The sequence below is a fragment of the Protopterus annectens genome, chromosome 6.part1 (assembly GCF_019279795.1).
Source record: "Protopterus annectens isolate FY-2018-M chromosome 6.part1, PAN1.0, whole genome shotgun sequence".
NCBI classification, from domain to species: Eukaryota; Metazoa; Chordata; order Ceratodontiformes; family Protopteridae; genus Protopterus; species Protopterus annectens.
In genome coordinates this window covers 188,630,543-188,654,910 of record NC_056738.1, presented here as the reverse complement: position 1 = coordinate 188,654,910, position 24,368 = coordinate 188,630,543, and the positions used below count along the sequence as shown (strand labels likewise).

General features: G+C 40.0%; 1 protein-coding gene across 1 annotated transcript; it reads right to left on the bottom strand.

The window, feature by feature from the left end:
* Positions 1 to 1,859: 1,859 nt before the first annotated feature.
* On the bottom strand, positions 1,860 to 23,151 carry LOC122805463 (ubiquinol-cytochrome-c reductase complex assembly factor 3-like). The gene is made up of 2 exons (XM_044075639.1): positions 23,000 to 23,151; positions 1,860 to 2,236 (listed from the first exon to the last, which is right to left on the bottom strand). Exons 1-2 carry the CDS (start codon positions 23,120 to 23,122, stop codon positions 2,108 to 2,110), a joined length of 252 nt encoding a protein of 83 aa, XP_043931574.1. The 5' UTR covers positions 23,123 to 23,151; the 3' UTR covers positions 1,860 to 2,107.
* Positions 23,152 to 24,368: the final 1,217 nt, after the last annotated feature.

The window sequence follows — 24,368 nt, the reverse complement described above, 5'->3', positions numbered from 1 at the left end:
GTCCTGGCAGGGTTTACCAAGGCCAAGAACGCAACCTCAATGGGACCAGACAATATCCTGGCATGCTTCTTAAATAGACTGAAACATGATCTATCAGGACCACTCGCGTCACTTTTCAACTATACCCTCAAAGCAGGCTTTTTACCACGATAATGGAGGATTGCAATGGTTATCCCACTTCACAAGTGTGGGCCATCAACGGACCACAAAAAATACAGACACATTAGTCTAAATCACAGACACATTAGTCTAAATCTAATATGCAAAGCCATGGAACAATTTACCTTGAAGTGATAGATATAGGCAACCTGCAGACATTGGTTCCCAGTTTGGCTTGGTCACGGGAAGGTCATGCCTACTAAAACACAACAGATGGGGGAAAATGGTGCATACCACTTAGTGGGACCTGGCTAAGGCTTTCAATACAATCTCTCTCTTGGCAATAATTGACAGTCACCAAACTGGGCATAAAACCCCTATATAACCCACAGGACAGCCACTTTAGTCACAAACAGGACCCAGAAAGTCAGGATTTGTGAGACCACGAGACTGTTCACCAGTAGGGTACCACAGGGCTCAATGCTGAGACTGCTCCTATTTGGCATCTACTTCTCAGAGGTAAAGGTTAATGTCAAAGGCCTTTGGCTGACCATGTTCAAAGATAAGTCTAACACTGACAAATGACAAAATCACAGACTAAAACTCAATGCCAAGACTCAATGCCAAGAAATGCATTACAGTGCCTTTTGGGAAAACGTCTCCCAGGCTAACTACCACATCGATAAGACATCTCTAAGAGTTGACCTGGTAGCCAGGGATCTGGTCTGGGAACATATGTAGACAGTAATCTGGTCTTTGACCAATATAGGACCAAGGTAAAGACAATCATTCTGTTACCCAGTGTATAAAGCAAGGACATGGCATCCAGCTCCAAGGAAGACGTCGTGTCAGTTTATTCAGCTTTTATCAGACCCATCATTTAGCACAATTCCCCCTTCACCACATACCTGACCAGACATAAGCAACATCTGAGATAACCTCACAGGTTCCCTTACCAGGAGAATCCAGGGCACAAACACTTTGCCCTATATGGACTGCATTAAAGCCCTACCACTATACTCAGTCTCCTACATGTTACAGAGGGGAAACCGGTGCCTGGCATACAATGCATCCTCTGATCAGCTCTGATGGACCTTTTGCACACATTCGCAAAAATGAACAGCATCAGAACTATTAGATCCAAGGATATAAAATTTTGTTTGTGACATAACCAAAACACGTTGGCAAGACAGAGGTCTCTCAGAAGATCCCAATGCTCTGGAACAGGCTCCTCATCCATTTGAAGCAGTGTCCTTCCCTCACCCTACTTAAAAGTAACCTTGACCAATGGATGGGAAATCAGAAATTCACCCTGGGTCTGTCCCCCATGTCTCTCAGACAGAAATGCCAAAACTAACATACCCCCCACATAACCCCTAGAAACGTCCTAACATACCCTCCTAATAAATGCCCATGATACACAAGGACACAATTGGGTTGGGTTGCACGCCCAGGCTTATAAAGGCCCTGGTGGTCGTTACCCTAGTAGAATAATTATAGCTCATCAGATGGGACTGTACAAACATAACTGAGGCACATTAAGTATCACAAGATAATCGCAGGAAAACGTCCAGAAATATAGACAGATGGTGACACAGGCAGACTAGCAAGCTTAGTGATAATCTTCCATTTTACAATACAAAATGCAAAGGGTTACTCTAAAAGTAATAAATGAGGAGAAGCATGGATCCATCAGTAAAATAAATGTATATCCATGTGGTGGTATCCACAGTACTGTTATAGGAAACCACAGAAGTAACTGTAGTAAGCCACTTTAATGGCAGCATACAATCCAAAAAAATTACATCAGATATTTACACATTCATAATAAGGTCCAAGTCCCAGAAAGTAGTTGTGTACCATGGATTTCAGATCCCCAGTTTAAAAGCTGTTCAACATCTACACCAAAAGTTTTTCTCAGCACCATTTCTTCATTTAAAGCGAGTCTTGCACGCTAACAAGCGGACTTTTCTGTTGCTGATGTGCAGGATACAGAAGCACACTGCCACTAACTGCCCCATGGTGGCTTCCTGGAAATATTCTCATTACTTTCTGCTGCCTTTTTGATGACCTGCATCGTTAATGCAGTTCGGAGCTTTGATTCCTCCATCCGAATAACATTTCCCTCAGGAAGTTTCTGAAAAGTGGGGAAAAGTATCAGTAAGATAAGATATAGATATAAATAGCACACATATGCCATTATAAATTAAACCTGCAAGTAACTTTTTGTTAATTTAAACTATATCTGCCAATATTGAAAACTACTGTAATAAATACTGGTAGCCCTGTATCTGCCAGGGGATATTAAACTGAACATTTTACACATTAATAATTCTAAGACAACGTTTTTTCCATAGTCCTCCTGTGGTTTATGCAGCACTCCTGATTATACACTACTGTACATGTTTTTTGCTGTGTTCAGCTCCACCAAAGGTCACATTTTTCTCAAAGTACTGTACATGCCCTTTGTTTAAATACCAAGAGGGCTAAATATACATTAAAATAGCATGACTATCTTTCCATTAATAAAAATGCATGAATCAATTTTCTCACTATTTTCTGCCTGTACCTGGCATTCAGTCTAAGTAAACGACTTTACTTTTCTGTGAATCTATTTCCCTTCAGTACCTCTCACAGCCTTTACTACATTAGACTGACATGCATCAGCTTGGGAAAATGGTTAGTATAAGGAAGGCTGCATCTGAGAGGAGCACAGACTTAATAAAACACAGATTAGGTTACCAACTTGGACTCAACAAATGTTCACCAAAAGTCTGTTCAGCTGCACTAGTGACAGGACTCAATACGAGTGGCAAGAAAAGAATGGTGGTTTGGAAGGCCACTATGCAGTTACAGAAAGAGAGCACAACACCACACAGGTATTTATTCAACACACCGCATTTGCATAATGTGACCTACTCCATTCAGAAATATTGGAACTGCAAAGCACTGGCCTTCCCACCACCTTGCTACTAAGTGGACAGTCTCAGCCAGCAAAAACATATGTGAAGACCATTTCTACTGAATACTCCACAGCAGGCAGAACATAATGCAATCGCATTATATAGAAATCACACAAACTACAAAGCAGTGCACAACAAAGTACAATACACCCACTTGACCTGCCTAAACAATTTATATGCACAACAGCAGCAACAGCTCCTACTTGACACACCACAGCTGATGGTAGAAGCATCAACAAAACACAGTCCAGGGTGTGTGTACGTGCATGATTTCACCCGTTACTGAAGTCAGGTTTCACCAAGGCATGTGGATGCATTATAAATTATGTGCTTAATACAAAAACTTACTAAATTATATGCAATTGGTTCATATTAGTCTACAACTCATGCACTTCTTGCTTCCGAACTGGCCCAGGATAACTAAATCAAAAAAGATGTCATAGCATGACTGGACAAAGCATACACAAAGTGTAAAAACAGGTTGGAGATTATCTATTGTGCTCATAGGTTGGTACTAGGCCATCGGCCCTAGGGCTATATAAGCCTAGCCATAACTCCCTGGACATTTCTTCCCACAATATTTACTTACCTGGACCCCTATCTAGCAGGGCGACTGACATGATCCCAGGGGTGAATTTCCCATCTCCCATCCAATTGTCAAGGTTCCTTTTGAAGAGTGCCAAGGAAGCACTCTACTTGACATGTATGGGCAGTATATTCCAGAGTATGAGGAGTCTCTGGGTCAGGAACCTATCCCTGCAGCATGTTTTGTTCATTGTGATGACAAGGTTTAGATCCTGAAGCGTGTAGCTCTGAGGGATTGGGATTTCTTTAAGTGGAGCATGTCCAACAGCTCAGGGTTTGGCATGGCCTTGCATGTTAACTAGAGATCGCCTCAGAGTAGACGATATGCCACAGAGTATAGCTGGAGATTTTTTTAGACCGTCAGCATACAACATCTGCTTTAGGCCTGTGATTCTTTTAGTGAGGTATTCTGCAGCCTTTCCAGCTGTTGCAGATGAATTAGGAGGTACATACCAAACGGGGCGTTGTACTCTATAATGGGTCTAATGAGGGATAAGTACAGTGGGACAATTACCTTGTTTTTTTCTGGATGAAAAGCCCTTAGTGATGAAGTGTGCCACATAGGATTTCCTGACTGTTGTGGCGATGTGGTTATCGAAGGTGAGACCACTGTCCACCTGTGTCCCTAAGTCTCTCATCACACTTTCAGTGTTTAGTGTACTGCCTATGTGGTAATGCCACTTGTGGTAATTCATGGGTACATGTTTTTTCCCCAAAGGAGATAACTATATATTTCTTGGCATTAAGCTTGAGCCCATGGCTCTGGCACCAAGGATGTGTTTCTATAAGGCCCTTTTGTGGAATATCCACATCATTTGAGGATACAATAATGGCTCCCAGTTTGCAGTCATCTGCAAACTTTGTTAGCCAGAGCCCCTTAGTGTTGGCCTGTACTTCAGAAAAGTAGATGCCAAACAAGAGCGGTCCCAGGACTGAACCCAGAGGTACCCAATGTAGTAGTCTGGTTTGACACTGCAGTGTTTTGCTGCTACAGGCTTACTACCTACAGCATATGCCTTCAAAATGTTTATCTTCAAGGAGGACACAGATTTCATCCACAATGAGTATTTTTTTCAGTTGCATGGAACCACAGCTGGCAAATGAAGACCATCTAACTAAACTGCAGGTTGGTGTGTCATTATCCTGACGTAAAAGGTGCAGAGTGTAGTACATAGGCTCATCTGAACATCTGCCCTATGCACATTAAACAGCACTGCAAATACTTACAGATGTGCATCAGGGACACGACAACTCAAGATGGAAGCATTTCTGACTGTGGCTGCACCAGGGATATAACAGCAAGTGGGAGGGTGCTGCAACTCAAGCCTGTACTATAGCCATGGTGCTTCACTGTGCCCTATGATTCTGCATGTGTGTGATGCTATATTTCAGTTCAAATGGCACACTGTATGCTGTTAAAACTCAAAGACATTCTGCATACAGTAAATTTCAAGCCACTGTGCTCTGTGGATTGCTGATGTGCAAGATTCTGCTAACAAAATGTGAACTTGTTGGATGCATGCTGCAGTACGTCTCCATAATGTGTATGGTAAGTAGCACAGGGAAGGATCATGAATCCCCATGTAAATCTTTTTGAGAAGAATGGCATATCAGACTGACTGTTCAAAGATGACCAACTTCAGAATAAATGGGAGAAGCAAAACCTAGAACTAAAATTCTGATGTACCATAAACAAAAATGGTCTAGATGTAGGACAGCAGAGATCAATGAGATTCTTTGAAGAAAAATAAAATTTTTGCCACAGACCACATAGCATGTTGTGCTTCCTAATGTAATTTTACTGGACAAACAGTGCATCATGGGCACAAAAAGACTTTGGTGTAAAATTAAATTATACCAACATGGCCAGCACCATGGCATATTGGGATAAAGCCCCGACTACAGCCTGGGTAACCCAGGTTCGATTAGCAGCTGGGGCATCTGAGGCACTGGCAAGGGAGGATGGACATATGACCAACCTGGGAAAAGGCGCATCCAAAGATGCGCAAAAAACTACTGATCCTCAGTGGAGCTCAGGGACATTTGGGGATGGGGTGCTTTCTCTATAAGGAAGGTGCAGCTTTGTCCAAGAGGCCAAAAAGGCAGGATGATTCACTGACCGCACTGCTGCATATCTTTCTGGAATGTGTGTGTGTGTGTGTGTGTGTGTGTGGTGCTTTCTCTATAAGGAAGGTGCAGCTTTGTCCAAGAGGCCAAAAAGGCAGGACGATTCACTGACCGTACTGCTGCATATCTTTCTGGAATGTGTGTGTGTGTGTGTGTGTGTGTGTGTGTGTGTGTGTGTGTGTGTGTGTGTGTGTATATATAACCCCTAAACACACACACACTTGCTTTTGCACATCACACACAAGATGCCCTACTGGCATAACAGACTGTAAATGAAAGTTACACACTTACCATTACTACAGCTTTGGAAGAGTAGGCTCATCTTGTCAATAACTAGGGTTGAGGCCACAGGCATTAGGATTACACAAGAAATTAAACTTCCCAGGCTGCTATTCACCTAATCCTATAGCACACCATGGTATTTACACCTTACAGATCAAAGGTTAGCCATGTGAAGCTAGCAAATACACCAGGGAAAGGGGTGACGGCTGGATAAATATGTTACTGGGGATAGAACTACTCTTCCAGATCTGGTTATTACTTCAACTGCACAACATTTGTATCAACAAAGAGGTGGTTAATCCTTAGCAACTCACAGGACAGTCCCAAGCTAGCACATTGGATGGTCACCTTCATGGGACATACCCTTGATACCAGCCATTCAAGAAGATGATATGGCTCTGGAAAGGAGATCTATCTGGTAACACAAAGTACTGAGGAGGACCCACATAGTAACTGCAGAAATACAAAGTGCTGTACTCCTGGAAAAAATATTACTAAAGTAGCCAACGTGCTAATACAGATGCTTTAGATACTGCTACCAAGGATTTGTTATATTTCAAATAAATGTGATATTTGAAACTAAGACCTAGGCTCCTACTACTTAAAAAAAAAAAAAAAAAAGATACAAAGATTTGCACATCTTTTTTGATGCACTTAGTTTATTCCACATAATACCTCAGATGATAACCCCTGCATTACCTTAGTGATGCATGCTATCCCCACACCTTACCTAAAAAACTTCCTGTAACACTGCCACTACTGAAAATGGAAGCTGGTGTTACTGGAGGGATTTAGTGTAACGACTGAAAAATGAAAACAAGTTCCTTTCACAATCTTTCGCAGGTTCGATGTTGTAATTTGGTCTTTTGCCTTGTTGATCTTAATGTCGAACAAAACACACAAAGGTAAGTTTGATCATACAAATTGTGCAAGTAGCAATCCATAGCAGTGGGGGGTAGTTTCAGCTCATCACTAATATCCTGTCTTGTCTTATATAAGTGGTACATTTTGAGTCATCTCTGCTTAATATCACAGCTTTGGCCGGCTAACACCTACCTGAAATCAGCTGGACGTATAAGTGAATTTAAGTACATTTATCTGCTCTTTTGCATATAGTATTTAATTTATTTATGTGAGTTTTTCACTGAATATTAACTCAACTGAAGTTGTGGCTGTCTCTCTACAGTTAAGTTCCCCACCCGCCCTCCCAATGTTGGTGGCTTTGAATCTGCCCGCCCCTCTTGTAGATTTGTATTTGGATACTCCTTCTGGGCCCATCTCATTTGCTCACTCAACTGAGTGCAGTGAGATCATATTCTGATTTCAGGCACTCCTACTGTGTACAAAGAGAGCATTTGGGAAGGACAACCCCTAACCCCTTGTAGCCTCTTAATCTTGCTCTGTTCCTTCCCTTAAAAATATATAATTTATTACACACACACACACACACACACACACACACACACACACACACACACACACACACACACACACACATATATATATATATATATATATATATATATATATCTTATTCAGCTGCTCTTACTGTAACTGTCTTAGTTGCTCTTCTGCATGCTGTTATTTGTTCCGTCGCTCTTACTCTGCACTTATTATTGCTCGTTAGCAGCCTTCTAATTTACTGCCTTCTGCACTTGTTTTGTTTAGTCATTTGTTAATTTAATTGCATTTATTTGAACTGTATTTGCTGTAGTGCTGTTACACGCTCGGGTGTGCTGGCCTGCACTACAATTTGAATTGTATTTACTGCTGTTTTAGCTGCTTTTCTGTAACAAATTCTACGCTTGTTTCCTGCCTTTCTAACTAGTCAAGTCCAGATACAGACTTGCTGTATTAAGGACTGTTGGTAAGCTTCTGAGCCCCCCCCCCAAGCCTTTCTGTATTGGAGGGAAGCCTTCTAGCTTATCAGTGGGAGTGGTAAGCACTAGGTAGCCAGTCTACCATGAGAGGAGAGGTTCTTGACCCAGAAATTGTAGTTTATTGAATTTTTGGACAGTTTGTCCGTCTCTTTCAACTTTCTGGTTTAAAAGACCACATCTGCGCTTCTTTCTCCATCTTTCCTGTAACTAACCTACTGGGTAGCACTAGAAAGCCTTAAACCGATACAAGCCTTCTAGCTTAGAAGAGAGACTTTGGAGTGATTATCAGTTTTCTGTACTTTCTTGCTGTACTTAACTGTTTTCTGCCTAAACGCAGATTTTCCAGCGTTTGTGATTTAAAAGCTTGTTTTTTTCACATATTGTACTTATTTGACTGCCTGCACTTTTAAAAAGTTATTTTTGTTTAAATAATTTGTTTAACTGTTGTAGGCTATACACTAAAGTGCGATAGCCTTTTCTGATTGCTTAAAGCAGTTTTAAATGTATTTTTTTTTACTATTTTTGCCTTATCTTTTCAAAAAGACAAAAATGTCCTTGTTTCCCGCCTTTCTAAGCTAGTATAGTCCAGTTTTCAGGCTAGTGCTGAATTCAGGGCTGTGATGCTAGTTTATGAGTTGCCCATACCATACTTGGATAGAAAGAAGTTTCTCTGTTCACCTGTTGAGAAAGGGGAACCTATCTGTCCCTGCAGGAGTGGTTCCAGCCCAGAAGTTAGTAGTTTATTGGTCATTTTGGGCTAATTTCCATCCCTTTCATTTCCCTACTATAAAAAACCACGTTTGCATGGTTTTGCGCACCGGGCAGTGCTGGTTAGCTACGGTTAAATTATTCCCGGCTCCACTAAGAATCCTCTTCAGTTTTTCCCTTGAAAGTAGTCTAACACTCAACCTAAGCATGCAAAAGAGAGACAGAGAGAGACCTGATGGATACAGGTAAGGAGTTTCAGGCCTTAGCAACCTTGTTTGAGTACAGACAATGCCCAGCAGATTTGTTAGGTTTGTAAACTGACAGGAGTTTTTGGTCACTGGATTGCAACAACTCACTGGGAACACAGTTGTGTAGAATGTTTTTTACTGCTGGACAGACAAATGGATGCTGGATAATTTTATCAGTGGTAAGAAGTTGTGTATGTTAGTTGACGAACCAATTTAGGTTAAAAACCCGCGGTGGTGGTGCTGCGGTAGCGTTGTCGCCTCACAGTAAGACGCTATCCGGTTCGATTCTCAGCTACAGCATCTTCTGCGTGGAGACATGCGTGAATGGGTGTACCTTCGTTGAAGGTTGTGCGTCAGGCCTGACAAGCCGGTACGTAAAAATCAACTGCCAATCATTAGCGGACCGGAGTTCCGCTGTGGCGACCCCTAACCGGGAAAAACCGAAAGACACAAACAAGTGCTATACAGTGGTGGGTTCTGAAAGGAATATGTGTTGCAAATTTAGCAACTTTGTTACAGCATTTATTTGAAGCCTGGAGGTTAGTAAGGATGGGAGCACCGCAAAGAAGAGTGGGGAGGAGATAAGTAGTGGCAACTGTAGTTTTAGTTTTGTCTGAGAGTTTTTGGCTCTGTAAAGCATCCCTAGTTTTTGATGAGTTTTTCTTATGCGATTTTGTATTATGCATGGCGGAATGCAAGATTATCACCCACTAACACCCCTAATAGTGTGCTATAAGAAGTGAATTCAATAGTTGTATTATCAAGAGACAGGACTTTAAATTTAGTTTTTTTCATGAGAGGGATTTGGGGAAAAAAGCAGTAGTTTGGTCTTTTTGGGTTGAGCATGAGTTGTGTGTTTTACAAAGCCATGTTTCAGTGTCTGTTAAAAGATTCCCCAAGTAATTTTCTAGAGGTGTATCATGTTTTCAGATGTGCAAATGAGAGTGGAATCATCTGCATATTGTATTAGGGTGGTCTGCTGTGTGGAAGTATAGAGGGTGGTGGTGAAAATGTTAAAGAGAAGGGGAACAAAGATACAGCCTTGTAGAACACCAGTGGTAACTGGAAGGTAAGGACAGAGCCTGGAGTGCCATTTTACTGACACTTATTGGACAGGTAGCTTTTGAACCACAGAACAGTGGGCTGACAGAGACCTTGGTGAGGACATTTGAAGTAGAAGTTTGCTGTGACAAACTGTGTTGAAGGCTTTAGACAAGTCTAGAAATAAGGAAGATTAGTTTGCTAATATCTCTAGCTTTATTGACAGCAACTATATAGGTTAGAAGGGCAGTGCTAGTACTATGGGAAGGACAGAAGCCATGTTGTGTAGAGGATACGAGTTCTTCCAGCAAGCAATAGTCTAGCAATGGTTTTTGAATACATTTTTCAAGGACTTTGGTGAAGGAAGAGAGGATTATACTATAGGTCTAAAGTTGTTGATGTCTGTTGAATTTACTCCTTTGTGCAAAGGGATAGTGTATGACTTTCCATAAAAGACAGAATGTGGGATTCCTGGACTGACCCATTTATAAGGATTGAAAAAGGACAGGCTATTGGCTACCATTTTAGTAGCTTGGAAGATAATCAGTTGAAGAAGGGCACTGTTTTAAAAGTAGTTTTATATAGGATGTGGGCACAGGTTTGAAGGTGAAATTTATAAACAGAGCAATCAGTTTATACTCAGAACAAAGCAATTAACAGAGATGCAAGTAAGACCGTTTTGTCAGTCATTTCCTGAGACTAAATAACTGGCATATGCAGTATAGTCTACTGGTCCACTAAAGGAAGCAGTGGCCAACTTAGTAAGAGGTCCGGTGCACGGACTATTTCACAGAGACTTTCAATCACAAAGCAGGCATGTATGTAACTGAATAAAGTTAATATGCTGCAAGATTCTTCATAATAAATATGCTTACATTAAACAATTATAAATTTCTCACTAACATGTAGGTGTAGTGTCTCGTGACAGACCTCCTGCAATAATGATGTCAGATATAGCGACCATGGGCTAGTAAAAAAAATGACAAATTTCTCAGTAAACTTGTAGGTGTAGAGCTTTGTGGCAGAGCTACTGCAATATCAAGGTCAGATGTAGTGACTGCAGCCTTCCCTCAAAGACAGCCTTCAATATCTGCAGACATCATCCTGGCCCTCCAAAAGAGAACATCATTGCACTAGCCTTCAAAAGGCAAACTAGCTTCCAATTAAACAAATAACCACCCCACTACTCATAATAGCCTCTAAGATATTTGGGCAAAGCTAAATAGGCAGACAAAGGCCCAAAATCAGTGACAGATTTTAAACACTGCTCTTATAAACTTGGAGCATTGCTACAGTAACAGATTTGACATTAGCATGCATTTTCTGATGGATATGAAATCTGAAACTCCTATGCAAGTCATTATTTAGTGACTTCAATCCTCAATGATTTGACAAAAAACACATTTAAGAGGAACAGACCAGAGGTAGAAGGTAAAAAAAATCTGAACAGTTGAGAGCTATGTTTCAAGGCTTCTATCTCAGTAACTTAACATTTCAAACTTTTCAGATGTTCTGCTGGCACTAAAACAAACTACATTTCTGAAGACAAACCCTTCCATTTTCTGTTTAGCTTCTTTTGTAGGTAAAGAACCTAAGATGACTGTATTTGAAGTGGTTTTCTGCTGCTCATATTACTTCTGTACCCCCAAGCACCACAACTCTTAAAACAAAACGTTTTCTTCACTTTTGCAGGTGTTTCTTCAATTCAGTGAATACTTTTCCATTCCAATACTCACACCAAGGATATGACTAGCCTCAAACAGGTCTAGAGTGAAATCACAAGAAACAATGTACCAAATGGTATACAGTGTTCTGATATTGGTTCATTAATATTTAAAGGTAAATACCCCATATATAACAGAATGTAATTTGGTCCAGCAAAGTGTATGGAGAGTGCAGGGTGGCCAAGATGAATCCAAAGCCAGCAATGCTTTGCTTGGTGTAGTAGAAGCTACTACCTGACATACACTCTCAAATAAGACAACCAGATGGACCAGCAGAGTGACTGGTGGACTTCTTTGTAGACCAGTGGATTGGTTTGACAAGACACAGTTATCAGTCTCACAGACCTAGCACTGCTGTGTCAGGTGAAATTCTGAAGTTGAGAGTCACAGGAATGCTGGGGAAAACTGCCAGAATCCCAAATGCAGAACTAAGTAGACCAAAGGAGCTACTGAAATGTATAGAGGTTGTCAAAATGCTTACAATAACAAAGAAATACTATGAATGTGAAGAGCATCCAAGAAACAGTTACTCAGAGTAAACTTCCAGAAAAAACTTGTACCACACAATATCCAAAATTGACATAGCTAGTTATTAGCATTCATACCTATACACCCCTTATACTGTTTTATTACATTTTCTATATTCCCCACTTGTAATACTTCACTGCCTATTTTTAGGGGAGACTAGAGGTGGCTAGTATTCATTCTGACAACAGAAAACTCAGCTAGGGTACCAGAAAAATGTTCCATTCCAAATTCTCATATTTCCATTCCTAGAGCAAAGACAGTTGTGGAGCAGTGCAAGAAGATGGAGATATCTGATCAGGAGGAGGAGAACATACAGGTTCAAATTGTGGATCTGCAGCCAGGTGGAATGTCTGGTTTAAAGAATGTGGCAGATTCCTTAATTATGGCTTGGAAGTAATGTGATGGAGCACACAAAGGGGAATAAGGATAGGTACAGCACAGTTTGGAGGGGGAAATGGTGTCAGGGAAAGTAGGAGGTGGAATAAGCTACCTTAGTGGTAGATGCAACAATGCAAATGGCAGCAGAGATCATGAGGGAAAACAAACAAATGCAGTAGAAAGAATGTCCAGGCAGGTGGTTCTGTATTCACAAAGGGACATGATAAAAAGATAAAGATGTATGCTGTACATCTAATTCCAGACAGACATATGTTTTGGGGTGAAGTACTGAGACCACAGTCTGTACCAGCTCTTCAGGCAAAAAGTCAGACTTAAGAAAAATTGTTGCTTATCTGATGTTGGAGAAAAAGAAAACCACTTATTGTTATGCAAAAACAATTCACTGAACATTTAGAGAGGGCACCCTGGTCTAGTCGCACCATGCAGTCACCTAAAATATCAGTTAAAAGGAAAATTACATTTCAGCTCAGGACATATGCTTTCAGAGGATGTTACTAAGACTGCGGACTGAAAGTAGGAAAAAATAGAAAAAGTGAGTGATGAAGGTTTTCTTTGGATTAGCAAGTGATCAATCTGGTTGGTTTTTCGAATGAAGGGGAACTTACATTTACTGAATACACTCCTCATTCAAGACTTCAGAGGAAGTGTGCATTACAGAAATCATATGAAAGACTATTTTTGTGGGGAAAGAGGGGTACAAAAAAAATATAGTGAAATGTGTGAGAAAGGGGTATTCTGATAAACTTTGACCAAAATGCAGAAGGGACATCTTTGCTTGGCTCGTCCTTTGAATGAAGGAGAACAGGACAATAGTGTCCAACTGTGGAAGAAAGGAAGAATGAGCAGAAACAAAACTGTGACAAAAAAGTTAATGAAAATTAAATGATGCACAAGGTGGACAGGTTACAGTTACAAATGAGACAAGTATTATATACAAGAAAAAAATGAATATATGTAGGAAATTTGTATTCTGCATTACAAATGAAGGTTCAGGCTTGTTGGGAGGCCAAGTTTTCTGGACATTTGAAGCTAACAACCAACCACTTGATCCGTAACAGAAATACTATTTAAAAAAGGGAGCGGGTATACATATTGCAAGCCATAGTGTGGATGAAGGCTGCATAGATGATCGCAAATGGTAAAGGATATCAACCTGAATGCATCAACCAAGGAAAGACAAAGAAGGAATTTTATTTTCTAGGTTACAAAAACAGGCAACAGTGACTGCATTTATAATTTCTCTCAACTTTTTGAAAAAACGGCTGACAAAAGGAACTAAGGTATTGGGAGCAGATAACTAGAGAGAGGGAAAGGTAATAGATTGGGAAGATGCCAAGAACTTATTTGGATTGCAGGTTAGAGATTGCCTTCCCTATCAAGGATTGATAAGAGTATAGGCAAAGAGAAAGAAATATGGGGCTCCTAAAAAAATTAGAATCTAGATAAGGAATGGCCTCTAAGGAAGGAATAATTAGATCATATAAAATAGTGCATGATAACTATAAGAATCACTCAGAAGAGGTTAGGAAGAATTGGGAAGAGAGACTGGATAAGCAATTCAAAAATAAACAAACAATGTGGGAATGTGTATGTCTCCCAATATGCAACAAAATCTAGAATATTTAGGATCTTTGCCTGGAAGTGTTTACATAGATATTTTTATACCCCGAGCAGGCTCCAAAGAATCTTTCCTCAGGTAGACAGCAAATGTTGGAGATGTGATGGGGAAGAAAGCTGCAACTGGGAACATGTACTCTGGGAGTGTAATGAGTTGGCTGACTTTAAAGATTCCCTGAAGACAGAGATGCTGGGTGATTGACAATGTAGCAGAAGTTTGCAATACAGTTCATGAGAGTCTACAGATTTTATACTGCCTCTGTCACTTTTTTTAAATGTGTTCCAGTAATATCCCACATTTCTACTCGAAGTGGAAGTTATGTGCTGTTATTCAATTTTTAATGCTAATTATATGTCCAGATTTTTTTGGCTGGCTGTACCTATGTTTTAAGGGCCTCTGAACTTACTTTCAATGTCTACAGGTTGAGATATAATTAGCAAATGCGGTGGATTCAAGTTTTTTTCACAAAAGAACAAAAATACTGAGGGACAAAGCAAGAGAGACTTTTTAAACTACTACTCTATTTCACTCGTAATAAAATCGGTTTACATCAATGTGTGCATTCTGAAGTATGAAACGTCTGGCATCACTGACTAATTTTCTGCTAATCACTGAGAACTGTAAACATTTTATGAAGGAGAGGAAAAACATTAGGTGGCAAACTCTTGGATGCGCTGTAAAATTACAGACACAGGGCAGCTACGTCTTGGAAGGTAGAAAAGGAAGGGAGATCAGCACCCGCACGATGCGCAGAAGCAATCACCACTCAGTGTTAAATATATAAAGATCGCTTCCCTCCTACAGTGATAATATGAACACTCCCAGAACTCTTGAATTTAAATCTGTAATACAAATTAACTCTCTGTTACAGTACTTTGTGGAATGGCTTTCCATCTTCAGGAGTAACCATGACCTATAACAAATTTAGCCTTCCATGGCATAAACAATTTTGTGATGCACATTCAAATTATGTGTACACTCAAATTATGGTAACATTACTGCAGTTTTATTTTGCTAAGCAACACAAGTGTACACATCACTGCTATTCTTGACCATTTATGCACAGAATTCTAAAAACTGCCCACATGGAAATCACAAAAAGTCATTACAATTTATTAAACTACACAATACTAGAAAAGCAGGCAATACAACTGAATGACAGTGGTATAGGTTGTCCGTGAAGGTTAACCCAGTGTATCTGCTTGATTTAGAGGCACTATATGAAATAACAGAACTGTGCATGCCATGTAGGATTTTACATTCAACTGTCACTGTACAAAACGGGTCTGTATAGTTCTGGTGCTATTACACAGGAGCAGCATGGGAGAAGAAACACAACACAATAGCTCTTTCAGGCCTTTTTAAGGAATTCAGCTAATGGAATCAGAGTGCTGCTCCTTAATGACTGCAGAAGGAATAAACAAGGGTAAGACCAAGCATACTCTTTGTACTTTTCTGAGTACATGCTTTTTCAATTCAACATGGCTTACTTCAGGGTCATATTAGTTCTAAAACTGTCAAAATGAATGCCTCTAAACAATAGGTGCAATATTGTTAATCTAGAAACAATATTTAACAGCTTCAGGGGAACAGTGGAAAATGTTACTTACATTTATTCAGTGTTTTGAGAGATGTGTCTATTTTTAAGTGACAGGTGTACCACTCCTTCCCATGCATTAATTCCTCCCTGGGAAGATCTGACCGCAAAATGATCTCCTTTAGTATTAAGACCAACTTAGACCCCCATCAAACTCTAAACCTGTTAAGAGCTTTGCTTAGGCTAACTCAAACTAAATGACAACTTATTAAACTTCCAAGCCCCTCCAAACCCTGAAGACACTTTGGCCTAGTTTAAGCTGTTCACAAAAGCACTGTACAACCACATTCATAGCTGTATAGAGGAGGCAGTATCTGTCCTAGTCAAAGCTATTACTGGCAAAAATAAACCACCTTGGGGGATCCCTAGCATAAATAAGCTATTCAACAAACAGAAAACAAAATCCTCTCCAGTGCCAAGAAGGGACAGACAACAGTGCAAAAAGACACTCACCAGTCTAAACTAATAAATAAGAGAGCTGGTCAAATTTGCCACCCAGGTGAAAGATAATCATACAGCTTTTTTTTTTTTTTTTTTTTTTTTTTTTTTTTTTAATTGTTTGTTACCTCAGGGAAAACATTCAAACAATATGCAGAGTTGATCATGAATGACAATACTTACACCCAGCATGAAACTATAGTAAACTTGCTGGCTGACAAGTTCAGCTCAACCCCCCCCCCCCCATCACAGCCAAAAAATACCCACAACCATCTCCCTACCATTCATTACAAGGGAACAAGTCCTTACTGTGCTTTCTAAAGCACAAAATACAGCCTTCATGAGTCCTGACAACATTGCTGGATGCTTCTTAAGCTTAAAACAGATCATCAGGGCCACTGGAAACCCTCTTTAATCACAGTTTCTGGATGGGCTTTATCCCAGAGGAATGGAGGACTGCAATAGTCAGCCCTCTGCACAAGGGGGGGCCCCCATCAACTGACCAAGGAAACTACAGTTGAATAAGCTTTACCAGTCATCTGCAAGGCCATGGAGAGAATTATCAATGACCTGATCAATAACACATGAACTCTCCAAAAATGGACCACACTCAGTTTGGCTTTGTCAAAGGGTGGTCTTGCTTGCTCAATCTGGTGGACGTCTTGGAGAAAGAATGGTAAAACGGTACACACTACTTATCTAGACCTGACCAAAGTTTGACACAATTCACCACTTTGGGATCATAGATAAATTTACTGAGTAAGGCATAAATCCCTACATCAGGTGGCTAATCAACTGGCTCCCTGATAGGACATATGTTGTCCAGATAGCTGAATCCACTTCCAGTAAGAAACCTGCTACTAGCAGTGTCCCACAGGGCTCAGTGTTGGGACCCCCTCCTGTTAGGTATATACTTCTCTGAAGAGAAGGCCAATGTTGAGGGCCTCTGGCTCACCAAGTTCGTGGATGACAGCCCCAGAAATAATATCTCACACACACACACACACACACACACACACACACACACACACACACACACACAAGACCCATGTCTTATGCAGACTGAAGGCCCTGTCCCTTTACTTTGACTCCTATTGTTTATTGAGAGGGGACTTATGCCTGACTTACAAGTCATTCTCTCAGCCTTCTTATCCAAATTGTCCAGGGATTTTTTTGCTCCCCCTTTTACCATCTTTTAATAACAAATTAAACTGACCCAGCAAATTGCTGCTAAGCAAATGTTTAAAAACCTATGACAGGGAGTTTGGAAACATTAGCGGAACCTCCTAGCACTAGGACAATCTAGTAAGTCTCTATTACTACTTACAAGACTTCTGCTCCAAGTTCTCACTTTGGAAGGCAAGGAAGATGGATGCTTTTTCTTTTCCTTAGACAGGAATATTCCCTGTATGCTTTACCACCATTTCCAATAGCATCCAATGTCATTCTGAAGATTTAGAATGACTCTCCAAAGATCTTTGTGGTGACTCCCTTTTGGCTGAGGCAACAGTTCTCCTTTCTTTTGCTATGGCTAAGGCAATTACTGCAAGCTCATGACAGAATGGATCTACTCACACAAATCCAGGGGTGTTTCACACATCCCAACATAACAAGTATAACAGACTTACTTCTTGGATGATAGAATCTAAATACCTTTACGAGGATGTGCATCAGATATTAAAGGAGGCAACAAATCCTGCTACTATGAAATCACATCGCCAAACATTACTCAGGAAGCTTTAAAAGACATTGAAACATGGCTTTCTAACTCACAATTTATGCTCAGCCTCCCTCAAAAAAAAAAATAAATAAATAAAAATTTCCCCCAATCCCTCTCTCACAAACAATAAGTCACTTACCATAGCAAATTATTAGGGATGGTCATGCACGATAATCTTAAATTTGACCTGCATATACAAAACTGCATAAAAGAGCCAGAAACTCTCTCATCAATGCAACTAAAACTGTACTTGCCACCTGTGTCCCTGCTGGACAGGGGCTTTGAGTGCTGACTTGTCTAAACATAGTTAAACTCTTGGCTAGGCTTATAAGGGTCTCAGGCCAATAGCCTAATTACTTCCTATGATCCTATTTACCGCCTCCCTTGATACCTTCTTACTAAAAAAAATACAAAGTGCAAGATACACACCTTATGCAGACCAACTAAAGGCCCCATCTTTTTACTCCTTCTCATAACATTTATTGAGAGGGGACTTATGTCTGACATACAAGGCATTCTCTGATCCAGCCCTGATGAAAATGTTACTTATTCGCAAGAACAATTATACAAGGGTTACCCGTTCCATGCACCTGAACCTTATTTGTGACTAAAATAACTTGCTGGACAGACAGATTCATATCCCAAGGGGTACCTCATGTACAGAATAAACTTCCCATCTTCCTAAAACAAAGCCAGTCCCTTACTCTCTTCAAAAAGAATTTGGATAAATGGATGGGGACCGTAAATTCACTTCTGGAGTACTGCCTGTGTCCCTTATGGACAGAGGCAGTCTGTAAAAGGACTCTGGCCTCAAACACCAAAAGACTAACTACCCGATATTACCCCATCCCATATCTGGGGAATTAAGATACAATATTGTCATATCCTGCATATTACTGGCTAGGATTGTACAGGCTCTTGTGCCATTAGTCTAGTAATCACATATGAAAAGGGGAGTTGCATTAAGACATTGCAAGTGCTACAACCCCTGGGAACAAATATCACAGTTAGTACTTCATATGCCTTGTTTTATGTAATATGTAGTGGCTGTGATGAGGGTAATGTTAAAAGGAGTGTGCTTTAAAGGGATCTGTGATGTTATACAAGTTAAACAGCTGCAAATGACATGCACTTTGGGTTTCAGACTTCATGTTGTTGTTGTGTCTTTCAGCGTTAGGGGTCGCCACAGCGGAACTCCGGTCCGCTAATGTTTGGTAGTGGATTTTTACGTGCCGAGTTACCAGCCCCGACACACAACCTTCAACGAAGGCACGCCCATTCACGCATGCCTCCACACAGAAGATGCTCTAGCTGAGAATCAAACGGGACAATGTCTTGCTGTGAGGCGACAATGCTACCGCAGCACCACTAACGTGGTCGGGTTTCAGACTTCATACGCATCAGAAAATTATGCTAGTGCAATGCCTCTTACTCTAGCACGTTTTTAAGTTTATTAAGAGCAATATTTAAAATCTGATAAAGGGTAAGACCTTGTAACACAAGACATTTTTCCATAAGCAAACTAGTGATGTTGTATTGTACTGGCTCAACAGATAGCAAACGCCACCCAAACCCTGCCCAACACCTAGCAACAGGTTGACCTCAAATAGTAGTTATGAATAAACATCATCATGCATTTCTCAGCCGCATGAATATTCAAGTGAACAAGGCCTCGTATAGGATATGTGTTTTTTTTTTTTTTTTTTTTTTTTTTTTATTAACTTGGCAACTGTTTCTACGTGAAATGACCCTTTGTCAGTTGCATGTGGAAAGATGCATGTTCAAACGATCAAGAGTCCGCTATCATGGGCTGAGTGTTTACTGTACATGCAAGTAACTTTGGTATTCACTATCTTTAATGTTTAGTTATTTGACATTTGTTAACTGGGTTAGTCCAACTGGGCAGAAGCCCTTTTTCAGCAGCGGCCCGGGGAGAAAAGCTCTGCAATGATTACAATCATGAGGTATAAAAAATACAATGGTCCATAATAATAAAAAGAATTTTCAAAAGAAAATATGCTCTAAATTGTTTAGGAAAACATACACTAAGTAATCAAAGGAGTTATACAACATATTTACATTAAACATAAGAAGTTAGGAAAATCTAGCAGTGCAGTCACTAAATTTATGGAGTTGATTAAACATGGGTGAGGGACTAGTAAAGACACAGGAATGGAGAAGGTTACTTTTGTTGAAGTTCAGGGAGGAGTGAGAAGAGGATGTATGTCAGAAAGTTTTCCCCACTTTGCTTTTGGGTTTGTAGATATGGAGTAGGTTTTGGCCAGAGCTGCAGAGAGACCTAGGAGGGGTATAGAGGGAGAAAAGAGAGGCAATGTCAGGACAAGAGGAAGGTTGGTACAGTAGGATGTGCATGACCTTGAGTTGGGTAAAGAGTAAATGTTAAGGAAGTTCTAACCAGTTTAGGGTTTGAAGGGCAAGACAGTGGTGAGAGTAGTAGGAATAACCTCAGGCAAATTTAGCAATTTAACTATAAGATTCGAGTTTTGTTAGGAGGGAGGTTTGCAGGCCAGTGAGGATTTGCGAACCATAGAGAAGGCTAGGGAGGAGGTAGGCATGGGATAGGGACATTTTAGATTTAGAGGTGTAAATTTTTTGTTTGATATAGGAGTTGGGTTTTCTTAATGTTATTGAAGACATGCAAATCAAATTTGAGTTGGTCATCGATGATAGCCCCCAGAAGCCCAGAAGCTTGGTGTGAGATTGAATAGAGATGATGTATTGTTGGGGGGAGTTGATTGAGAAGGGCAGTTTGAGGTGGTTCATGGTTTGGGGAGTGAAAAGCAGGAATTTGTTTTTTTTTTTTTTGTATTAAGAAATCAACTGATTAGAGAGACAGTTTTCAACTGATTAGAAGGATTACTGAGTGAGGGTGTTTAGGTCAGAGAGGGAGTCAGCTAAAGTGAGGATTGTGGAGTCATCTACATATTGCACAAGAGATAAATGAGGGCAGGATGTGTGTAGTTGGTTGATGAATATATTAAACAGTAGAGGGCCCAGAATAGATTCCCTCTGGTACACTTATTTTAATATAATTTTATGAAGCTGTTTAGTAGCCAATTCCACTTTCCCTTTGATTTTGCAGGGGGGCAAGCCCCCCTGCACCCCCCCAGTACTTCAATACACCAGCTCCCAGATCACACTACATTGAGGAAGAGGGTAAACAAAGACTAAAACAATATTCCTGCTATCGCATTCTCGTACTCTATCCCTCTTCCTGGAAGCAAGCAAGTGTCAGACGAGTTCATCAGCAATTAATGTATGCCTGCGGTCACTTTCAAATTTGCATTAAATAACAATCATGCATCATTTGCAAAGCACATCAGAGGCATTAGTCTTGTCAATCACTCTGGTCACACCCATTCCTGCACAAAACTGCTGGTGAGCCAGTAGAACATAACATCTCCAGCAAATAGGCCATTGAGAGACTTTATACAGTGCAGCAGTCTTTCTGTGCTTTAGGACCATCAAAAAATATTTGTTCCTTTTAAGTCGGTGTAAGCATCACAGCACTGATGGTGCGGTGCAACCTAAAGTGACCCCCCCCCTCCCAGGACCGTGCATCCTAAACTGAAATACCTCTAAGAATCATCCCTTCTATTTTCATCCCTTCTATTTTTATTTATTCAATCAGTACGGAACATGAAATTGTTATCCTCTGAATGAGAAATCCACCCCCCCCCCCCCCAAAAAAAAAAAAAAAAAAAACATTGGAGGGACTACTAAATTTCTGGGCAATAATAGAGATCACTGGAGCACAGTATTGTGTTTGTATACCACTTAGAATAATACATTAGCAAAGTTTGACAGCTGCTCGCTGTTGCATATCAAACTTTATCACAAGAAGTTTTTTGTTTTTTTTTCTCAAAATGGTAACACAAAAACATTATTTCTATGGCTGTGAGGTTTTGCATAAAGACCTTGACTTTGCCACATGGATACAAAGGTTTCATTTTCAGGGGTTTACCAAAAAATCAGTTAGTTAATGTCAGACATTAGAACTTCACAGTTAAGAAAATGTGTTGATGCATATAATAGTTTTGCTGTATTATTTGAACTTGTTTTTCTTGTATCTTTAACTCTTGTATAATAGTATAATTTGTATAACTACTAACCTATTTAGTTTTGGAGCTTTTCTCCCCAGGACTCCATTAAAAACGGGTTCATTTTGGCCCAATGGACTACCCTGGTAAACCAACTGCAAATAAAATAAAATAAAAATAAAATAATAACATCGTCCATGATTTTGCCCTGTCCCTCCCGAAATGTTTGTTGTTTTGGTAAATACTGAGATTTACAGCCAGTCGGCCAAAGGCAGATTAAGATTTCGCACTTAATGTTCGTAAATGCATGTTGATATTCTTATTCATTATTTTTAGTAGATTTAAAAACAAAGCTTCAAAAGGGATATACTGGGACTAGTAGTGACGTAGGCAATACTAGCATCATCATTCTTGAATGTGACAACGCATGGTCCATGTTGATATTCTTATTCATTATTTTTAGCAGATTTAAAAACAAAGCTTCAAAAGGGATATACTGGGACTAGTAGTGACGTAGGCAATACTAGCATCATCATTCTTGAATGTGACAACGCATGGTCCAGTGTTCTCCATTATCTAGGGATTACTACATCTCCCTCTTTGCGCAGGATAGCCCCCATTTGTGTAGTTATATCCTGCAAAAAATACTGAAAAACGGCAAATGCTCTGAAATTTTAAGACAAAAATATTCCCAAGTTTTATTTTACTTATTGCATAAAACGCTTTTTATGCATCTGAAACACATAAATATTATCTGAAATAGCATAAACAAGGCAAATAATCATATAAGAATAAGTTATTATTTGGCAAAGAATGAAATTCAGTGTTTTGCAACATCTGTGGTATGTCGTGCAAAACCTTGTGCTTCTACAAAAAAAAAATCCCACTTTGGGCATTTGAAAAGGAGGCAACTATATAATAAGCAGCCATTTTAAATAATATAATCAAGTGGCGTAATGCAAAGTCACAACATTCTCTAACCTTCACGATTTCCTTTTGTCTTGCTTGGCCGCCTTCTGAAAACAGATACCAAAATCCATACACAGCACTCACGCCACCAACTATAATGCCTGCATTTATTATAAACTTCACGTTGGAAGACATATCCAAAACTCTGCTTCCGGGAAATCAGTATTTACCATTGACGTAAAAAGATGCTTCCTATTTAAAGGATTGTGGGATACTGTTTTTTTCTGTCGTTGATACTATAAAGAAAGTTTGCTCATCTCAATGCAGAAACTGTCACTGGCTCATAATGCTTACACATATGTCTTTAGTTTAGGTATTTTTCAGTCCATGTAGTTAATTGCACAAGCCACGGACGATGTTAGAACATTACCCCACCAGATGCGCAGTAGCAAGGACCGCCCAAACCCCAGCCAGCACTCTACCCATGACGTTTATTTTGAAAACTGCTTTGAATAAACATGGAAAAACTATCCTCAGAGCAATGAGTATACAAAACATTGTAATTTTTTCGATACAAAGCCGTTTCTCCTTTATTTGCTGGTACCAGGATTTCCAATTTCCACTTATTAAAAGCTTCGATATGTTATATGTTAGACTAAATAATTTGGTAGAAAGTGTGCTTAACAAATGGTATACGGATCCAAACAGATTTTTACCTGTTACAACAAACACAGAATATGCTGCGTTTATACAAAAGTATTATACTGAGAATTACATTTCTTTAAAGGGGGGGGGGGGGGGGTGAACACATAAAATGCTGCATGTATAAAATCTATTACACAGACTTAAAATTCCTATTCTATAAAGGTGCGGGTGGCAATCTTTCTGGGAGGTGTTTTTTATTGCATTTATCTATTGTCCCACTGCCTCAGAATATTGCTTGTTGTTTTATCTTCAGAAAAAAATGTTTAAAGAAAGGTGGTGGTGGTGGGGTGCAGGGGTGTTTGCCCCCTGCAAAAGCAATTACTATAGCAATAACCCACGCTTGGGTGTGGGTTCGCCCTCGGGACCAAACAAAGCCAACCGTGGGTAAATACAGCATTACCCACACCCAGAAGTGGGTTATTGCTATTATACCATGACATTATTCAAGAAAAGAAACTATTACTTTTCTTAAATAATGGCATAGTATAATGCCTGTTTACTGCCCTTCCGCAGATGTCTGGCATCCGTGGCAGTTCTGATGTACTGCGCTCGCGCAGTACATCAGAGTTGGGCAAAACAGCGGAGAAAGCAAGATCTCAGTTGCTTTTTTTTACTGTTTTCGCTATGTTAAATGGGTTTAACATAGCGAGACAGTTTTAAAATAAGCAACAGAGATGTCCGTTGCTTATTTTAAAACTGTCTCGCTATGTTACACCCATTTAACATAGCGAAACAG